The sequence below is a fragment of the Neophocaena asiaeorientalis genome, unplaced genomic scaffold, assembly GCF_003031525.2.
Source record: "Neophocaena asiaeorientalis asiaeorientalis breed wild unplaced genomic scaffold, Neophocaena_asiaeorientalis_V1.1 scaffold71, whole genome shotgun sequence".
Lineage (NCBI taxonomy): Eukaryota > Metazoa > Chordata > Mammalia > Artiodactyla > Phocoenidae > Neophocaena > Neophocaena asiaeorientalis.
In genome coordinates this window covers 1,048,278-1,069,157 of record NW_020175439.1, presented here as the reverse complement: position 1 = coordinate 1,069,157, position 20,880 = coordinate 1,048,278, and the positions used below count along the sequence as shown (strand labels likewise).

Here is a 20,880-nt window from a genome sequence, read left to right as displayed (position 1 = left end):
TATTAAAGGAAATAACAACTGTACTTGTTACAGGCATACCTCAGAGATGCTGAGGGTTTAGTTCCAGTCCACTGCAGTAAAGTGAATATTGCAGTAAAACGAGTTACACAAATTTTTTGGTTTCCCAATGCATATAAAAGTTATCTTTATGTATATGTATGTCTGAGTCATTTTGCTGTGCACCTGAAGCTATCACAGCGTTGTTAATCAGCTATACTCCAATATAAAATAAAAAGTTTTAAAAAGAAGTTATTTTTATACTATACTGTAGTCTTTTAAGTGTGTGATAGCATTATGTCTAAAAAAAATTGTACATACCTTAATTGAAAGATACTTCATTGCTAAACAATGCTAACCCTCATCTGAGCCTTCAGCAAGTCTTAGTAGTAATATCAAAGATCACTGATCACAGATTACCATAACAGATATAATAATAATGATGGAAAACTTTGAAATACTGTGAGAATGACCAAAATGTGACTCAGAGACGCAAAGTGAGCAAATAAGATTGGGAAAATGGTGCTGATAGATTTGCTCAACGCAGGGATGCCACAAACCTTCAAATTGTAAAAAACACAATATTTGCAAAGTGTGATAAAAGGAAGCTCAATAAAAGGAAGTATGCTTGCAGTATAAATACAGTGCCTGGTACATCGTAAGCACACATGACAGCTTCAGTTGAAGGTGTTGTATGTGTGAATTGTTAATGTGGATCTAATTGACTTTATTGCCACAAATTTATGTTTCTAGAAGTCTAAATGTTAGTCAGGGATAACATTTTATGTTCATCATCACAAAACTTACCATTTAAGAATGAATGCTTACCATATGGAACCAATGAGGGGAGAATATTGAATCCCTCAAACATAGACAGTGGAAGACAGAGAAGTTGGGAATCACCTGGCTAAAGCTGCCTGGAAGCCAGAAGGTACATATTGTAGAACAGCTGCCAGTATCAACACTCTATGCTCCCTCCCCCTTCAGGCCTTTGTAGGTGCTGTTTCCTCTGCCACCTGTACCCTTCTCAGATTTCTTCACTTGGATAACTCCTAGTCCTTTTGGACTTGGCCCAAAAACCCTTTTCGGAATGCTTTTTATCTATTAGGAATGCATTCAGTTGTAGATAAGAGAAAACCCCAACTATTGGTGGCTTAAAGGAATAAGAGTTTGTGTCATCTAATAAGTCCAAAGTTAGACATCCAAGAGTGGTGCAGTTAACTCAGTAATGCCACTGGAATCCTAGGCCCTTTGTTTTTTGCTGTGTCATCTTTTATCCTGTCATGTCATTGATGGCTGCTGCACTTCCATGTCTTCTGTCCAAATGCTAAAGCAGGAAGAAGGGAGGAAGGGTCAAAGGGCTTTCTTCTAGGGAAACTCTGTCTTTGTTTCCAGTACAGGACTTCTGTTTCAAAAACCCACTTCAGGAACTTCCACCTCCAGGGTAATGTCACTTGGGGGCCTCGAGCTGCAACGGAAACTAGGATATGTAGTTTTTTGTTTTCTAGCCTCTATACCTACCAGAAGAAGACCAAAAAGAAGGTGGTTAGCAATATACGTCTGAGTCCAGCCTGTCTGCCATACCTTCTCATGTTAAGGTCCCCTGCTGTCATGCACCTTATAAAAAGCTTTATACCCCTGTTAAAGCTCTTACCATATAGTATGCTAATCCCCAGATTAATTGGTTTTCTTCCCCAAGAATAAGCTTTTGGTAGTAAGGACTGTGTCTTACGGTCTTGGTATCCTCAGTGCTTAGCACAGTGTCTAGTACGTGGAAGACACTCAGTGAATATTTGCTGAATGATTATCCACAAACAATAATTATCAAAAAGAATGTATAACATGCACATAATATCCCCAGAGTTTCTTTATACGTGTTGTTGTTATTAACATTTATTGAATATTTATTATCATGTGCCAGACAAGTGCTTTACATACTTTATCATTCAGCCCTCATAATTTGCCTATGACGTTAATCTGTTGTCCTCATTTTACAAATGAAGAAACAGGCTCAGACAGGTTAAGTAACTTACTCAAGGTCATAAAACTTGCTAATTGATAAAATTAGGCTTTTAATCCAGATAGTCTGACTCCAGAGCCCAGGCTTTTAAAAAACTGTGATATACATAACATTTTTAAAGTGTCTGAAATATTAGGTTATTATATATGAATTTTTAAGAATTCTACTTCTTCATCTTCCTATAATTAAGAAATGTTCCTGAAAGTAGTTATCCACTTTGAAAATAAATCTGAAAAGAAAAAATGTAAAGCTGTCCTCATTATCTTACTGAATTTTAGTAGTCAGTAATTCTAAATTCAGTCTCTTGTTTTGCAAGCAGGTTGCTTGAATGCCATTTTAAAAACATAATATGCTTATTAAAACAAAATTGCTAAAATGATTTCAACTATTTAAATTGATTACAATTGTGAAGACTATGGTGCTGTGAAATATGCTAGAAGTGAAAAATAGAAAATTGTATCTGTGCTATTTTTAAAGCCTAGTATTTTGCCTGCTTATCAGTAAAGACAAATGGAAAATATTTGCAGAAGCATAATTGTGAACAGAGTTTTTTGTTAATATTTTAATGCTTTTGCAATAAAACAATTGATTTTTACTTAATTTTAATAGTAATCAGCATGACTTAAACTAAATTTCTCATGAGTTGTAACAATTTTAGATCTGTAATGTCATTATATATTTGTAAAGCTGATCCAATTATATTTTTCATAACCAGCTTAATAGTCAAGGCAAAAATCTTACCATTGATACTTCCAACCCCCTAGGATTAGCTAGACCTCAGCAGAGTTTGAAAGCTGCTCATTCCATATTATCTAGGCCCCTTATTTTAGTTGAATGAAAGTTGGACTACCTGAAAGCTATAGCGAGGCCTAAAATGTGAGAGAAATAATTCTGAATGTTTGATGGAGAAAAGGCCTGGTTTGGTGAGGCTCAACCACAGAAGGATGGGAAATAATAGTTAATTTCCCAAAATATGGTCCTTGGAAGAATAATTCCATAGGATGTTAATATGCAAAAAAGGTTCCAAAAGTCAAATATGTTTCATGAACCCTGGATTAAAGGATGTGTCAAGAGCTGTTATTAATATGCTGCTGTGTATTATGAATTCTAACAAATATTCAATATATACAAGACTTCCCCTCATAAAACTTCTCATGAAACTGATGTTCATGAGAAGACACACTATTTGGGAAGTGATTGATAAAACTGATAGGGTAACTTTCTGCACTAGAGAGAGAAATTATTTTCCGTGTGCCATCCAGAACTATCAGGATATTGAGAACTTCCTGTTTATATTACTGTATATTAGGTGTGTATGCTACCAGGAAGCAATCTTTCACCAGTTCTAATGTTGAGGTCCCCTATATTGATTAGTTGTGTTGGAGTTACTAGAACTAACAAGAGAGGGGGAAAAATGACCATATATTTTGGTTCCCATTAGGAAAAGCTAATGTAAATATTAAAACAAATAACATTTCGCTTATCAGGAAATCAGTTGAAAGCAAGAAGAAAACTATTTCTGTCTCATGGACTGGGCAATTCAACAGCAATCCTAGTAAGATTATAGAGATAAGAGTAGACAATCTTTGTTTACTTTTTTTCCCATCAGCTGGAGAGATAAAAGGCTTAAAAGGAGGAATAAGGGAGGCTAAGTACAGTTGACCCTTGAACAACACAGTTTTGAACTGCTTGGGTCCCTTATATGCAGATTTCTTTTGCTAAATATGGTAGTACAGGATCTGTGGTTGGTTGAGTCCCCAAATGCAACTGTGGTATGGAGGGCCAACAGTGAAGTTATACTCGAATTTTCAACCACAAGGATGGTAGACACCCCTAACCCCCATATTGCTCAAGGGTCAACTGTATTTTAGATCCATTTAAGTCCATATTTTAAATGTCTTAGGAAGAGTATACTGCCTTACTTCTAGGGCTCTCTACTGACGAGTATTCTAAGAGAGGACTCTTATGTATTGCTAGTTACTTCTAAGTTTAATAAATGCAGTGTTGGCGAGTTAACATGGCCTAATAAAGCATGTGCTTTACAGAGCATTCTGTGCTCTGCACCGAGAAGGCCAAGTAAACTCAACTGGGCAGAAATTGAACATGTCTAATGATTTCCTTGCACAGATGAGTCTAAAGACTTCTTGACCGAAGTCTGCTATACTGGGAGAGGGCGAGTTATATTCATGCGAGTTGAACCAAGGAGGACTTTCTAGGATTACCAGTAAGAGAGAGAAGTTGAAAGTGATGTGAGGTTGCCAGAATGCCTATTCCTTCTGGAGGGCTAGAGAAACTTGAAATTTGGTGACAGATGCCATCATTCAGATTATTCTGTAGTGAGGCAGGTTCCCTACAGGGGAGAACTCTCAATAGGGTCCTCTTGCAAGGGAATACAGTAGAAAACTTGAAAGGCTAAGATTGTAGGGAATCAATCAATAGTCAGTGTGTGTTAGGTTCTGAATGCTGATTAAGTAGTCCTTCAGTACTCTGCTGTCGCCTCCCACCCACGCTGGACTAATGTTTGTCCTCCCTGGGGGAAATGAACAATAATTAACAGTCTAAGCTATGTTCTATAAAAACTTTCCTTCTGTAATGGACACCAAAGTCTATTATTAGATGAATCCTAAGAACCAACTTCCTGGGCACACGTGAGTTGTCCATTATAAATGCTAAAACCTGGAAAGAGAATCACAATGGAGGTACTAACTACCCCATCTGAAAAACCCTGTTTAGCACAGTAATAAGTTGGTTAGAAAACAGGCAGTGGGGGGAGCAGGGCAAGCAATCTGTCTGTAGCAAGTCTATTCATTTATCATGGATATCTAAGTAGAGGTTCAACATTACTTACATTCTCACCAGGGTCATATCTGGAACATTGCAGTAGAGAATATTACCCTGGGTATAACCTTCCCAGTTTCATTTCATCTTGGCTTATAGCATCTTATTCATATAGCTTACTCTAAATCGACGTACTGTACATTCCAGAGATCCTGGATTTTAAAACATATGGTTGCTATGGACTGGATGGTGATAGCAAGCAGGCCTGGTCCAGCAACTCAAGCATCTTGGTGCTTATGGCCCTGGAAGGAATCAACCCTTAACCCTGTAGACCTGAGGAGCTAAACTGGAGACCCACAGACTAGATCCATTCCACAGAGGTGTTTCCTTTGGCCCACGGTAACATTTTCTAAATTTCAAATTGGTTGCCATATTTCAAATTTGAAATTTTAAAATTGGGAGAGTTCAAAGAAAAAAATCAGGTGTCTGGCCTCTCTGAAAACTTAGGACACTGATGAGTCTTTATTTCTACATGATGTGTATTTTCCAATTTTCTTGCATTTTCCTGCCACGCATTTAACTCCTAAACATATATATTTTTCTTACCTGTAGTCTAGTTTAATCATTTGCATTACCTACCTGGCATTTGAGCTTGTGACCTCTGTGTTAGATCCTTTGGGGGCAAGATTTTCCTGAGAGCCATTCATCACAGGATTGGAGGAGCCATAATAGTATGTATGAGGACAGATAATGAGAAGGCAGCCTCCATTTTTGTCTCTTAGTAATGTGGCCTCTTTACTGTCAGTTCTTGCCCTGCCTGGCCATTACAGCAGTCAGTCAGTAGAAAGCAAAAGTAGGGTAGAACAAAGGATGATGGTAAAGATCTTTGAGAAGCTTTCCTATTGGTTAGCTACTGTGTAAAACGTTTTATCTTCATACTTTCCAATGAAACCTTCCCTGACCACTCTAGTTTAAATTGTACCCGTTACCAATACTTATTCTTTATAGCATTTATCATTATCATGTAACGGATGTTCTACGTTTAAATTTTATTCTCTGTCTCCCTGGTACTAAAATGTAAGGTCATGCATGTCTAAAGCATAGTTGGCACTCAATACTCAATGAATGAATGAATGAATATAATCTCATTTAATTTTTTAAACTTTTCAAATCTATCCCATAGTTAATGTTTTAAGTTAGAAACCAATTCTTTTAATGTGCCTACTGCTGAAGTGGTTGGATGAGAAGTAAAAGATATGTGAAGCAGGGTGTAGGATATCTGCTTCCTGAGAACCAGACTAATGTTATTAGAGTGGGACTTTCTAAGACAGATGACACACTCCCAGAAATACATTCGAGTAACTTGCGCAAGGGAGAATTTTTCACAAAAGGCACACCTCCTCTCCTGCCCTCCAGAGATATATGTTACTGAGGGGGCATGTATGAGGTGTATACAATTTGAAAAGACTTCTTTCCTCCCTTTCCTCCTTTATGGAGGAAAGCATGCTTTCTCACCTCAAATCCTTGCTATAATGAATACTAAATGATGACCAAGGTCAATTTCCTGACCCAGTATTGATTGAAACTAAAAATTTTGTTTGGACTATCTAATTAAAATACATCAGACTTGAAAAAGGCTCGTTGTTAGAATAGAAGATAGGGTTTATCATGTGATGTAGCACTGGGGTTACTTTTAGTAAAGACCTAGCTTAGAATCTGACTTTTTCCTTTCAACCTCTCCTTGGTGGAGAGGAAATGAGTAACTTTCAAGAGAGCTACTTTTGTGTAGATTTTACCTGTCCTGGCAGGGGTTGGGGCATGGTGCTTGCTGACAGAGGGGCTGGATTTAAATAGCTGCTTTTGCTTTGTTTTTTGAGTATCACAAAAAGAAATCATCTGTATAAAGCCATGCCATCCATTCAGAGGAATTTGAACCCTTTATTCCTTTTTATTTACATCAAGTGCATGAGTTATTTTATCCCTCAGTATGGGAGGATAATATAGTTATAATGTTTTCGGTTTTTTGGGTTTTCTCCTGTTAGGAATTCAAGTGGACTAAATTGCCGCTAAGGCCCAAATCATGAGTTCTGGTTACTTTTCTCTTTCGTAATTGTAAAGAATGCCTTTACCATTGTCAGCTAGCTTTCAAATTCATTTTATTGCCACTAAGAGGAATAGCATAGACCAAGATGGCAATCTCTCACCCATTTACCTGAAATAAGTCCAATTTTCATTAGTACCTTTATATTCAAAGAATGATATAATACACAATAATGCGTTTTGATAGAAAACAAATGAATTCTTATAGTATTCTAGTTTTTCATTTTAAGTTATTTTCAGACTTACAGAAAAATAAACTAAGGGGGAAAGAAGGAAAGGTTACTAGGAGCAGAGACAGGAATTAAAGAACTAACTTTTCCTCTGTGGCCTACACCTTAGTTGAGGCTGTAGCTTTGTGATCTTGAAGAATCAATTAGAACAAATCCAGTTTTTCGGAAACATAGTAGTAGCTGGGCTCCCAGGGACTATCCTTTCTTTCCATGCTATAAAAACAAAAACAAACAAACAAAAAAACTTTAAACACAGTGACTAGAAAGACCTAAACCTTATCCTTCTTGCTAGTGCCCTCAGCCTTATCCCCAGCCAGTAGTAGAACCCTAGGATCTTTTCAAACAGCATACAGAAACATTGATAATAACCTTTGCCTCACCTAAATGACCCAGAGAAAGATTACATGATCATTCCGTGATGCTTACTTTTTGTAGCATTTAACTATGGGAAGAAGTATTCTCCCTAGAGATGTCTCTCATTTGAATCCTGCTTCAAAGGGACTCAAATCTATAGGTTTATGTACCCTCTGCCTATTTGAACCCTAGCAATATGCCCTTGTCTCAGCATTGCATTTGGTTTTTAGTCATCTGGGCATTTACGTAGCTGTGGTACTTGCTACCATGTTATTCATTATTTCAGTTTGAGGGATTTAGCTTCCTTTTTCGTTAAGCCCTAAAAAAAAAAATCAAAGAGTATATTTTAGGGCACATTTATAAAAAATGACCACATGGTTCTCATAGCAAGTTAGGAAACTGAAAATTAAGAATTCTAAGCAAAACGAATTGAAAAATAGAATCCTTATACCTTGACCTTTTTCTCTATCTTCCTTATTCAATCCTGTGGAAGGACAGCTTTCACAACTGCTGGGGCCTGAGAGAATGTAATATCAGGTATGTTCATTGTTTCCATAAATTTTTTAAAAGGCTATAGAATAAGGTTCTACTTTCCCATTCAAGTCCTTCTGTCAGTGATGCTGGTGAAGAAAGAGGCCTTTTAGTAACTGTGCTCCGGAATCAGTGTCTCTTGTCGGGGAAGAAATAATTAGAATTTTTTTCACGTTTTGTTTTGTTTCTGAAGTTTACAAAATTAAAAAACAAATTCAAGTCTGATTATCCTGTCATTGTATATATTTTCCCTCCTTACCTGGTAACTTAACTGAAGAAACTGTCAAACTGGAGAATTTAAGTTTCTGGATTTTAAGCTAACTGTTCTAAATACAAATTTAAATTAAAAATTCTTTTAAAACCTTTTTCTGATACTAGTTTGAAAAGTAAAATTTAAAGAAGTAATCATGAATGTGACACCCTGGTTGGTCATCTTCCATCAAGACTCCGTCACTGTCAACCTGACTAGTTCCTTGAAAGGTGTCTATACATCTCAACAGGAGAGTTTCTGCTTCTTTTGGAAATAAAGATAATGATCCGTTAAGGATTTGCATGAAAGCTCCTCAGTTAAGTCCTTACTTGTTACCATCTTTATAACCATCAACCCTTCCCCAGTTTTGTGACCTTGTAAAATAAAAACAAACAAACCTGAATAACACCTGAGAGCAAAGTCTCATAACAAGAAACACATCACTGCAAAGAAATTTATTTCAAACAGGGAAAACCTTTTTTAGTAATGTTTGAGAAATTGTGGGGTAAACCTGATTCAGGTTGTTCCCTAAAAACCAGAGCAGATCTCTCCACTCAGACTACCTTATAACTGTATTCTATGCCAGTAAATAGTGGGAACGTTTTTCCTTACCATCTGCTTGAAGGTTTTCAAGTTCTAGTAATAAGACATTGAAAATTCTACCTGGTTCTCTGCAATTCATCTAGTATGTTTTGACAGTTTGGAGGTGGATGTCCTGAGCAGACAAGCTGAAGCACTAAAAATTAACTCAGTTTTCTGAAATATAGAATATTGTTTCAGGTATTTTTTTTAATAACGGAAGACAAATGGAAAGTTATACATTTTTTTCCAAGTCCAACCTAGGGAAAGCTTTTATTTCTGACCTATTCTGCTTAGATTGATTCCTTTCTCTCTAGTATCACAGTTAATCAGAAATATTTTCTAACTTCAGTTACATCTTGATGGCTCAGGAAGGAATAGTGTCTACATTTTTCTGCACTTAGACCCTGACGAAAGTCAGTGCTGGTGGAACATTGTCTTCAGTAATTTGTGGTCAAGTCTGATGCTCACATAAAATCTAGGAACCTTGCTCTTGTGGTATACCTCTTAAGTTAGTGGAGGTCACCAGGCAGAATATTTCCTAAATTTCTTAAGATACCTTGCTTTTTCAAATAAAAGATTCTATACTTGTTGATAGAATTTGAATTATAAACTCTTTTGCCAAAATCTGACTTTAAGCAAGTATATATTTCAAAATAATATTTATGTAATAATAATACCTATTATAGATACCTTTTATAAATTTATTTTAATCCTCACTAAAATATTATGGGCATTTTATCACTGTTTTACAGACTTGAAAATTAATGCTCATCTTGCCTAATATCACAGAGCTAATGAGTGGCAAATCTGGAACTCTTCTGATTCTGTATCCTGTACCTTAGCACTATATCCTACTGTTTTAGATACATTAGATTTGAAAGGTCCACCAATCAAGCTCAAGTAGCAGCTGCTTTATTCATCTCTAATATATGATATAGCTCCTTTATCCTTATTAGCTATTAATTTATCAATACGAGACTTGCCTATTAACCTCAGATTTCTAAAAGTTCCATCAAAGCTGCTTTATTACTACACTAATCAGTTACTGGGAGATATTCTTATATGAAAAGTCTGTTTCACAAGTTCAAGAAGGATCAGTGAATCATACATTTTGCTATATGATCCTCTCAAGGATAAGTTGCCAGATTTTTTCTAAGTTAAATTCCAACTCAGTGAAAGTTGTTTTTAAATACCGAAAGTAAAAACAGCATTATTTTTAACCTTTAATAAACAAGAATCCCATAATAGATGTGGCATGAAAATTAGAATTGGTGAATCATTCAATAAATTATACTTGGAAAATTAGCTAACCTTGAGGAAATTTTTAAATTAGGTTTCTACTTCACAACTTATAGAAAAATAAATTTTAGAGGAATTAAGTACAATACCTAAAGACGTAAATGTGAAAAACAAAACTTTAAAAAGAAAACATGGGATATCTTAATGACATTGGGATAGAGAAGGATTTCAAAATAAGACACAACAAAGCACAGATTATAAATGAAAAGATTGATATATTTGACTGCCTGGAAATTAAAAACTTCTCTGCATCTCAAGACTCCAAAAACAAAATGCAAATACAAGCTACAACTAGAGAAGATACTAGCAACACTTCTAAGCAATAGAAGATTACTATGTGGACTACATAGTAAATATTCCCATCTTTAAATGTGTAGTTCCTTGAGCAGTGGTTCTTCAGATGTGATCCTCTGACTAGCAGTATCAGCATCACTGGGAACTTTTTAGAAATCCAGGTTCTCAAGGTCCCTGCTCCAGACTACTGAATCAGAAACTGTCATCTTTAACAAGCTCTCCAGGTGATTCTGATGCATGATAAAATTGGATAGCCATTGTATTAGAGTAAACTCAAATGGTAAATAATACGATAGTCTCATCGTCAATCAGAAAATGTAAAATAAAACAGATACTTTTTCATACTTATAAGATTAGCTAAAATGGAAATCTTTAAGTTTTAACAAGGCTGTAGAGAAACTGTAGCATTGCTGTTGGAAATATAAATAGACATAACAGTTTTGGCGAGCAATTTGGGAATACCAACAAAGTTGAAGATGTGCATCTTATATGACCAAGTACTTCTACTTTTAGGGAGGTTCGTACTGTAGAAAAAAACTCCCACTCAAGGACACAACAGTCACAAATAAAATTTTTTATTGCAGCACTCTTTGAAATAATGAGACTTTATAACAACTGTCTGTCATAAAGAAATGGATAAACTGGTTTCAGTCCATATAACAAACACTACTGTATAATCTAAAAAGTGAAAGAATTCTGAAGCAAATATGGTAAAAAGTTAGCATCTTTTAAATATGGATAGTGATACATGTGTACCTACTTTGTATACTTTGGTTGAAATACTTTATCATTTTAAATTTAAAAATTAAATGGGGTATTAAAATATTAAAAGGAGTACCATCTGGCTCTGTCTTACATTTCAGGATTCTGCTTCAAAAGGTGATTGAGTTTGGATAAACCAGAATCTTCGATCTAGCTGAGGGGGGGAAGGTGTAACTAGATACCGAAAAACTTTTTTTTAGCAATCAATAAATGCAAATTAATTGAGTATAAATCCCTGAGTAATTGCTGTAGCCCAAAGTAAAGGGACAAACAGGCATATTATAGGACCTTGTGTACAAAATCTATTAGAGTTGAATTCTTTAACTAGGTTATTTTTTTTTTTTTAAATAAAGTGGGAGAGAGTGTGAAGGCTGTATATTCTAAACTGGTACTTAAACTTTTTTTTAGCCCATGTCTCATTTTGATAAACATAAATATCTTATATTCTTGGTTAATATAATTTGAAATTTCAGAATATGTTAAATACCATTCTAAAAATGAGTGAATGAAAGCTTTTGTGATTAGAGAGGAACCCAGTTCCTCTCTCAGTGCTTTTATCTGCATATCTAAAAGGGATCTTCAGTTCTCTCAGAAGTGCTAGGGAGAAAGGTCTGACTTGCTATATTAAGCAGGATGGGCAAGGCTATGCTGCTGAAACAAAAGAAGCTTGAAATATCAGTGGCCTAACCAGAAGAACTTATTTTCATTCACACTACATGTATAGCACAAATCATTGGAGGACCCTGTTCCACGTAGTCCCTCAGGAACCCACATTGACAGACATTGCCATGTTGTAGCCTCACCACTGAAACACAGGACTGCCAAGGTGCCACAAAGGCGGAAAAAGGATATAGAGGTGACACATTGATTCTTAACTATGTCAGCTGAGAAATGAAATGCATCACTTGTGCTAAGTTCATGGCCCTAAACTAACTGCAGAGGAGGCTGAGAAATGTAGGTGAGCAGATGGAATATTTGATGAACTGTCTCTGTTCCTTATTCTCTTCACCACTTTACTTACACCTCATAGAAAGAATTAGATAACTCCATGCTCCTTGTTCCTCATGTGAATATTCTTTATCAGCCAAAGTTTCAGAGGGGAAGGGCATAGGAGTGGTAGAACTCGAACACAAAAGTGCACCTTGATCCTCCAAAAGTAACTTGATCTTGTATATTTTGTATATATTTTCTTGTAAAGGTATATATTTACACCTTTAATTTTCTCTGGATCACATGATATCAAAGTGAATGTTGAATCTGGTTGTTTGCTATATGCTTTTCTGTCTAGGATGTGAAAGAGCAAAGCACTATCTAGGTCATTTGCAACATTAAGTCTGTAACATTGCTTTGTTTTCATACCCAAAGTTTCTGAAAAAACCAGCTACATAAATGTATGCTTATGTAAATGTGATGATCGACATACAAGGTCTGCTTACTTACGGGGAAGTAAACAGGGAGATTTTAACCAAAAATTCTCCAAAGGGGTTTCCTGGAATGTCTTTGACATCTAAATCAAACTTTAGTTCCAAGATCCCTTGGATATCTTCTTGCAGAGATTGCACTGTGTGAGAGAGAAGTCCCCATAAGCTTTTGGGCAAGATTTTCAACTCCAGTAATGGGAAATCATCACCTGAGTTCATTCCACAGCCTGGATAATATTTGAGGTTCCCCCTAAACTTGAAGACATTTTCAGTAACTTTGCTTTGAGAACTTACCTTCTTCAACTCGAGAAAATGAAGACTTTTAAGACTGATGAGTAGAGATGTTGTTGTTTGTCATTTGACATTTCAGGTCAGATATTCAGATATATCTGCCAAATATGCCAAGTGCTATTAAAAATTGTGATTTTTTATTGTAAAATACATTTAACATAAAGTTTATCATTAGTGATATTTATTATAGTATATTCATAATGTTATGTAAACACTGCCTCTACCCAGCTCTAAAACATGATTTCATCACCCCAAAAGGAAACCCATTAAGCAGTCAGTCCTCTTACTTCCCTCCTCCCAGTCCTTGGCAGCCACTAATCTTTCTCTCTCCATGGATTTGACTGTTCGGCATATTTCATAAAAGTGAAAGCATTTGATATGTGGCTTTTTGTGACTGGCTTCTTTTGCTTAGCGTAATGTTTTCAGGGTTCATCCATGTTGCAGCATGTATCAATACTTCATTTCTTTTTATGGCTGAGTTTTTAAATTATAATTTTTTTTAAATTTATGCAGTTGGTCTTTTTCCTAATACTCTAAAAATAAAGCAGCTTTGTCCTTCATTTCATAAATGCATCAAACATATTTCTTTTTGACAACCAATGAATCTCCACTTGGAACAGAAAGCTAATTCTTTATTTTTTGGCAGCATTGGGTCTTCGTTGCTGCTCTTGGGCCTTCTGTAGTGGCGAGCAGGGGCTACTCTTCGTTGCGGTGCGCGGTCTTCTCATTGCAGTGACCTCTCTTGTGGAGCACGGGCTCTAGGCCCGCGAACTTCAGTAGCTGTGGCACGCGGGCTCTAGAGCACAGGCTCAGTAGTTGTGGCGCACGGGCTCAGTTGCTCCATGGCATGTGGGATCTTCCCGGACCAGGAATCGAACCCGTGTCCCCTGCATTGGCAGGTGGATTGTTAACCACTGTGCCACCTTGGAAGTCCAAACCTTTTGTTCTTGATGTTTTAGTCTTTACAAAGTATATCAAATAATCTGAGGTTTAACATACTTGCCAAATGATATTCTTGCCTTGATAATCAAGCACGGTTAAGGTCTTCTACACCACTGATCATTGTTTTGGAAGCCAGTGATTAGCCGTAAATGACAAGTGTATCCGAAACCAGAAATCCTCGTGGTGAACTCAGCTTTGCTGGACTGGAATGCCATCACTATACACTTGCGTCGTTTTGTTCTCATTTGCTTCATAGAATTTTGATAATCAGTTTTAGTAAACTCCCCCAATTTTTTCTTCTGTGTGTTGAGTCCTACATAACGAATAAAAGAGTGATTGACAGTAGTAAGTTTTCATTGTTTGAAAGGCAAAAAAAAGGGGGACAACAGTGAGTTTGATCTTTTTCAAAACTATTCCATCTCTAAATTAAATCTCTTTGGCACTTTATCCTAATTTGGATTATCTTCTGAATTCCTTATGGAATTTCTTCTCTGTTCTTTTCTCTAGCATATATAAAAATTGAAAACTGTAGCATCCAAGGTTTCTCCAACAGTATGAAGTTTTTTTATTCTTAGTCATCAAAAATGATGTTTTTCATTTGACATAACATTATATTAGTTTCAGATGTACAACATAATGATTTGATACTTGTATATACAAGTACACCTCATTTTATTGTGCTTTATTACACTTTACAGATACTGCATTTTTTATAAATTGAAGGTTTGTGGTAAGCCAGCCTGCATTGTCAGATGATGGTTAGCATGTTTTTAGCAATAAAGTATTTTTAATTAAGATATGTACCTTGTTTTATTAAACGTAATGCTATTGTATACTTGATAGACTATAGTATAGGGTAAAGATAACTTTTATATGCACTAAGAAACTAAAAAATTTGTGTGACTCGCCTTATTGCGGTATTTGTTTTATTGCAGTGATCTGAAACTGAACCTATAGTACCTCGAGGTATGCTTGTATTGCAGAATGATCACCCCAGTAAATCTAGTTAACATCCGTCACCATACATAAGTTTTCTTACGACAGGAACTTTCAAGATCTACCATCCTAGCTACTTTCAAATACGCAATACAGTATTATTAATTGTAATCACCATGCTGTACATTATATCCCTATGACATTCATTTTGTAACTGGAAATTTTTACCTTTTTGACCTCCTTCGCCCATTTTCCCCACTCCCACTCCCACCCCCCCACCTCAGGCCACCACCAGTCGTCACTGTATCCATGGGCTCAGGGTTTTTTTGTCTGTTTTGTTGTTGTTTTTAGATTCCACATATAAGGGAGATCATACGCTGTTTATCCTTTTTTGTCTCACTTATTTCACTTAGCATAGTGCCCTCCAGGTCCATCCACGTTGCCACAAATGGCAAGATTTCACTCATTATTATGGCTGAATAATATTCCATTGAGAGAGTTTCTTTATCCAAAAGAAATGTGTTCTCTCAGACTTTGCCCATAATAATACGAATGGTTTTTTTGGTAACATAATCTATTTTCGATTTAATATGAGAGGCACTGTTGGGATTAAGTGGGTGATGTTAATAATATTGAACAAGAGGTATTTTAGAGGTGATATTTATTTTCTTGCTTATCTCCATTACATCATTTTATTTTATTTTTTTTAACATCTTTATTGGAGTATAATTGCTTTACAATGGGGTGTTACTTTCTGCTTTATAACAAAGTGAATCAGTTATACATATACATATGTCCCCACATCTCTTCCCTCTTGCGTCTCCCTCCCTCCCTCCCTCCCTATCCCACCCCTCTAGGTGGTCACAAAGCACTGAGCTGATCTCCCTGTGCTATGTGGCTGCTTCCCACTAGCTATCTCTTACTTTTGGTAGTGTATATATGTCCATGGCACTCTCTCACTTCGTCCCAGCTTACTCTTCCCCTCCCCGTATCCTCAAGTCCATTCTCTAGTAGGTCTGTGACTTTATTCTTGTCTTGCCCCTAGGTTCTTCATGACCTTTTTTTCCCTTAGATTCCGTATATATGTGTTAGCATACGGTATTTGTTTTTCTTCTTCTGACTTACTTCACTCTGTATGACAGACTCTAGGTCCATCCACCTCACTACAAATAACTCAATTTCGTTTCTTTTTATGGCTGAGTAACATTCCATTGTATATATGTGCCACATCTTCTTTATCCATTCATCTGTCAGTGGACACTTAGGTTGTTTCCATGTCATGGCTATTGTAAATAGTGCTGCAGTGAACATTGTGGTACATGACTCTTTTTGAATTATGTTTCTCTCAGGGTATATGCCCAGTAGTGGGATTGCTGGGTCATATGGTAGTTCTATTTATAGTTTTTTAAGGAACCTCCATACTGTTCTCCACAGTGGCTGTATCAATTTACCTTCCCACCAACAGTGCAAGAGGGTTCCCTTTTCTCCACACCCTCTCCAGCACTTATTGTTTGTAGATTTTTTGATGATGACCATTCTGATGGATGTGAGATGATATCTCATTGTAGTTTTGATTTGCATTTCTCTAATGATTAATGATGTTGAGCATTCATTCATGTGTTTGTTGGCAATCTGTATCGTTTCTTCAGAGAAATGTCTATTTAGATCTTCTGCCCATTTTTGGATTAGATTGTTTCTTTTTTTGATATTGAGCTACATGAGCTGCTTGTAAATTTTGGAGATTAATCCTTTGTCAGTTGCTTCATTTACAAATATTTTCTCCCATTCTGAGGGTTGTCTTTTTGTCTTGTTTATGGTTTCCTTTGCTGTGTAAAAGCTTTGAAGTTTCATTAGGTCCCATTTGTTTATTTTTGTTTTTATTTCCATTTCGACAGATTAAAGTGGGGAAAGGCTGGAGGCAGGGAAAGCAAGTAGTTAGACATTTTTAGTAATTCAAGAATCATTGTAAGTTCCTTAAGGGCAGCGCCTATTGTTGTGTTGTTCATCTGTCTATTTCCAGTCTTTGTATAGGTTGTGATACACAGTATAAGTTCATAGTTATAAATCATTTGTGGAACATTGCAGAAAGTAAGCTTAGTGAATAAATAAATGAGTAGATGAATTCTCCTTTATTGTTAAAAGAAAGACAGCTAAAGACTTAAACTAATGTGGTGGCTGGGAAATAAAGAGACTAGAAGAACATGGTGGAAAGAGTTAAGAAGGCTAAATGAAGGATTAGAGTGTAATACACCAAGAGGAACAAAACTAGGCAGACTCAAAACTGAACACTGGGAAACTAGAGAAAAGAAGGTGCTAGGTAACAACTGAGAAAGAAAATACCTGTGTACATGTAGGGGTTTTTTGTTGTTGTCAAGGGAAGAGTTATGCAGGATAATTGCTGATCAGTCTATCAGATATTAAAGCAAGAGCTAATTGGAAAATACCCCATAGACAGTGGAATGAAAAAAAATATGGATTTGAGAGTTAATTGCATGTAATTGATAGATTAAGTCATTCTATGGATAAATTCTAAGATTAAACTGTTTTGTGAGTGAATTCTGGTGAGAATAAGAATAGGCTAAGTTATATCATTGTAAGCTTTTTTAAAAAATTGGATCTGTGTTTGAGCTATGCTTTATTATGTAAGAATAAATTATGCCACCAAGAATGCCAGTAATCTGTCCATATTTTCCATTGCAATGCAATTCAGTTGTAATGAATTAGGCTACCAAAATTTTATTATGTTTTTTTTATTGCAGTAGGATTTGTGGCACATTTAAAGCTATCCTGTGGCAAACTCAGCTGGGAAAGAAAACTATACAGTCCTCTGCATAGCAGAAATTTTCTTAAAGGGTACATTTATAGACAAAATGACAAAGTTGCACAACAGTAGTGATAGACAGTCTTACAAGTAGGTTCTCCAAATAGTATCCACTGTTGCAAGTCAGAGAGTAATTACATCTGCATAGCATGGAACAGATTGTTAGTTGTACTTTGGAACAGTTGGCCCTCCATATCCACAGGGTCTGCATTCGCGGATTAGACCAACCCTGGATCAGATTTGATTCCTCAGTTATGGAGGAACTGTGCATAAGGAGGACTAGCTATATAACACCATTTTATATAAAGAACTTGTGTATCTGTGGATTTTGGTATCCGTGGAGGGGAGGAGGGGGTTCCTGGAACCAATTATCCACGGATATTGAGGGGTGACTGTATTTTTAAACCTCAGTTCCACCCCAGTGATAGTAGCATCATCAGTCACATGTTCTAGATTTTTGAGAAATAGAAAAGAAGCCTAGAAATCATCTCATTCATTTCACATTTCTAAGGAAAATCCGCCAGAGCATGGAAGCCTCATAACCAGTTAAATAGTTAGGCTAAGGCCACCTAATAAATAGTCTCTTGACTCCCAATCTAGTACTTTTCCTGTAATATTGCACAACCCTCCTTCTTTAAATGTGATTTAAGATGAGAAGTTTTCGTCTAAGCATCGATTTATGGTTTTATTTATACATAGAATGTAAGAATTAATAGGAAAGTACCATTTTCTCTTACCAACTTTTTATATGCAATAAATTTATCACACAACTTGACTGTATTATTTTACTGATAAGAAAAAAGGCTGGATTCTGTTTTCTTTGGCAAGTGATTCATTCCACCTGGTTTAAATTTAGATAGTATTTTTAGGGAGGTGTTAGTAAATTTTGCTGAGGGAGAAACAAGAATTTTTTAAATGATCTTTCTCTTTAATCCTTTTTAACCAGCAAGAAGTTGAGAAGTTTACAGACCTAGAGAAACTCTACCTCTACCTTCAGCTGCCTTCTGGTCTCAGCAATGGAGAGAAAAGGTAATGTCACTTCTTGTCTTTGCCTCAGTTACAGTGTTTGCGTGTGTGTTGTGGTTGTTATTGTTTTGCACTATTCCTAAAACCATCAGGAGACAGACTGTCAAAACAGACTGTCATATTTGGTTAAGTGTTTACCCATAGTTTTTGCTAATTCATTTGTGTACCCGGATGAGTGCTGTGAAATGCAGTTGGGTTATGTTTTATAAACAGATTAGTGTATTTATACAGTGTGGCAGATTTTGAAAGTTGAACAGAAAGCCAAAGAATAAACAGATAAGTATTGTAAGCAATAAAGTGCAAGAGTTTTTTTAGGTACTGTCAGGTAAGCAGATCACAGAGCATAAAAAAGAAAAAAAATGAATTGCCTGTATGGCACATGAATTTCTGATAAATGTGTGATGTTTTAAGTGCTTGCGGGGTATTACTCTATTTTCATTAGTACAAATATTTAATAGCCTCATTTAGAAAATATAGAGAAAAGTTGTTGGTTCATGCATTCTGTTCTTAAAGGAGTTTCTCTACCCTTTTAAGTATTTCTCAGAGTTCATTTCATTCATATAAGTTATGCTTAACATTACTTTAAAAGTAGAGGTATGAAAAGAACTGGAATGAAAAATCTGTTGCTTTTACTTTTTTCCCCTTGGACCACATTTTGTAACTATTTTAATAATTTTCTGTCCTAGAAATTGCTCAGTAATTTCTTTGAAAATGCATAAATTATTATTTATGAGTGAGGAGCTTCCCTCATGTTATAAGAGACACTGCCAGATAATAAAAATTTATGATGTTTAGTGGAAGTGTTGTCCTGGAGAGGAGGACTAGTTACAGAAAGGACCATAGAGGGAGACTTGTCCTTTCAGGATCTCTCCAGTGTGAATTCCATTCTGGATCATAGAGGCTTTAGTAAGATTCAGGGTAGTTACTTGAGAATGCTAAGCAAATAGAAAATAAACAATTTTTTCCATAACTTTCATTATATAGTTTGATGATTGGGTAAGTTTAGGCAAATGAGCAGGCAAGTAAATAAACAAATATCCCCTTAGAGGTAATTTTGGCCAAACAAATACTTTATGTTTTCAATGCTCCATCATCTCTGCCAGTTTAGAGACGGTGGTGGGGATGGAGCAGGGCAATAACTTTAGTCAGACACTAGCTATAGAAAATGGCTCACGACCACAGGTGGACAATTTGTATTTGGATAACTAGGCATATACTTTATGCCCTGAGTTTGGTTTGGTCATTTATAGTGAGTTTACACAGAGTCCTTTAGTGGAACATTTAGGCCTGGTTCAAAAATTATCAATGAATTGCTGTCTAGTTCAGCTAAAACATGTTTTTGTTTTATGATTAGTGATCAGAATGCCATGTCATCTAGTCGGGCACAGCAAATGCATGCCTTTTCCTGGATTCGGAATACCCTAGAGGAGCATCCTGAGACTTCACTGCCCAAACAGGAAGTCTATGATGAGTACAAGTAAGTATTATGTGTATATGTCAGGCATGCAGTGTATTAGAGATTATATACTATACTTGGCTACAATGATTTGTTTTATCATTGGCAAATATCATACTGGTATATGAGAGTTTAACTTAGAAATCTCTGGATTCCATTCATTTCTAAGCTCCTCTGGTAGCGTGTGTAATAAAGAACAGGATTACTGAATAAAAGGATTTCTTTAGAGTTCTTCTGGATCACAGGAGGGATGTCTGAGGGCAGAGGGACAATGGAGTAGGTTTGGTGAATAAAAGGATTCCTGTGAAGTTCTTAAGGATGACAAGAAGTGTGTGTCTGGGATTCGTAGAGGGACAGTGGATGGCAATAAATAAATCAATGCATAAGGAAAAACTAAAACATGTTTTTATTTAGATTTCTTAAATATCTTTTTCATGAATCCAAAACTTTCCTAATCATTTTCTGTGCCAACCCGAGAAAAAGCTAAGTATCTGGAATGTTGTGAATTACTTACTCAGACAAAGGCGTTCAGTGGCTTGCACATAGAAGACACTCAAACAGTTTTGATTGTACAGATAACTTATTTAAACACGGAAAACACAAGTATAGAGGCTAGTGGGCCTTTCTGGATAAATGTCATAGATGCTGAATCTAGTCTTGTTTAACATTTTATAACTGATTTGAAAGCGGGAATTTGTTCTAGCAGAGTAAGTGAAACCAAAATTTTCTGGGTATTGAAATATCAACGCAAGGACCACGTATGCGTTGTACTTACACAATGTGGAAGAAA

At 36.0% G+C, this 20,880-nt stretch overlaps 1 protein-coding gene across 1 annotated transcript in view; it reads left to right on the top strand.

Annotated features, from left to right (window-relative positions):
• The window catches only part of RFX7 (regulatory factor X7), a 148,968-nt gene that overhangs the window by 63,506 nt on the left and 64,582 nt on the right, over nt 1-20,880 (top strand). The window contains 2 exon segments of the mRNA XM_024767801.1: nt 18,555-18,637; nt 19,989-20,111. Coding sequence (XP_024623569.1) covers nt 20,002-20,111 — 110 coding nt within the window. The 5' untranslated portion in view covers nt 18,555-18,637; nt 19,989-20,001.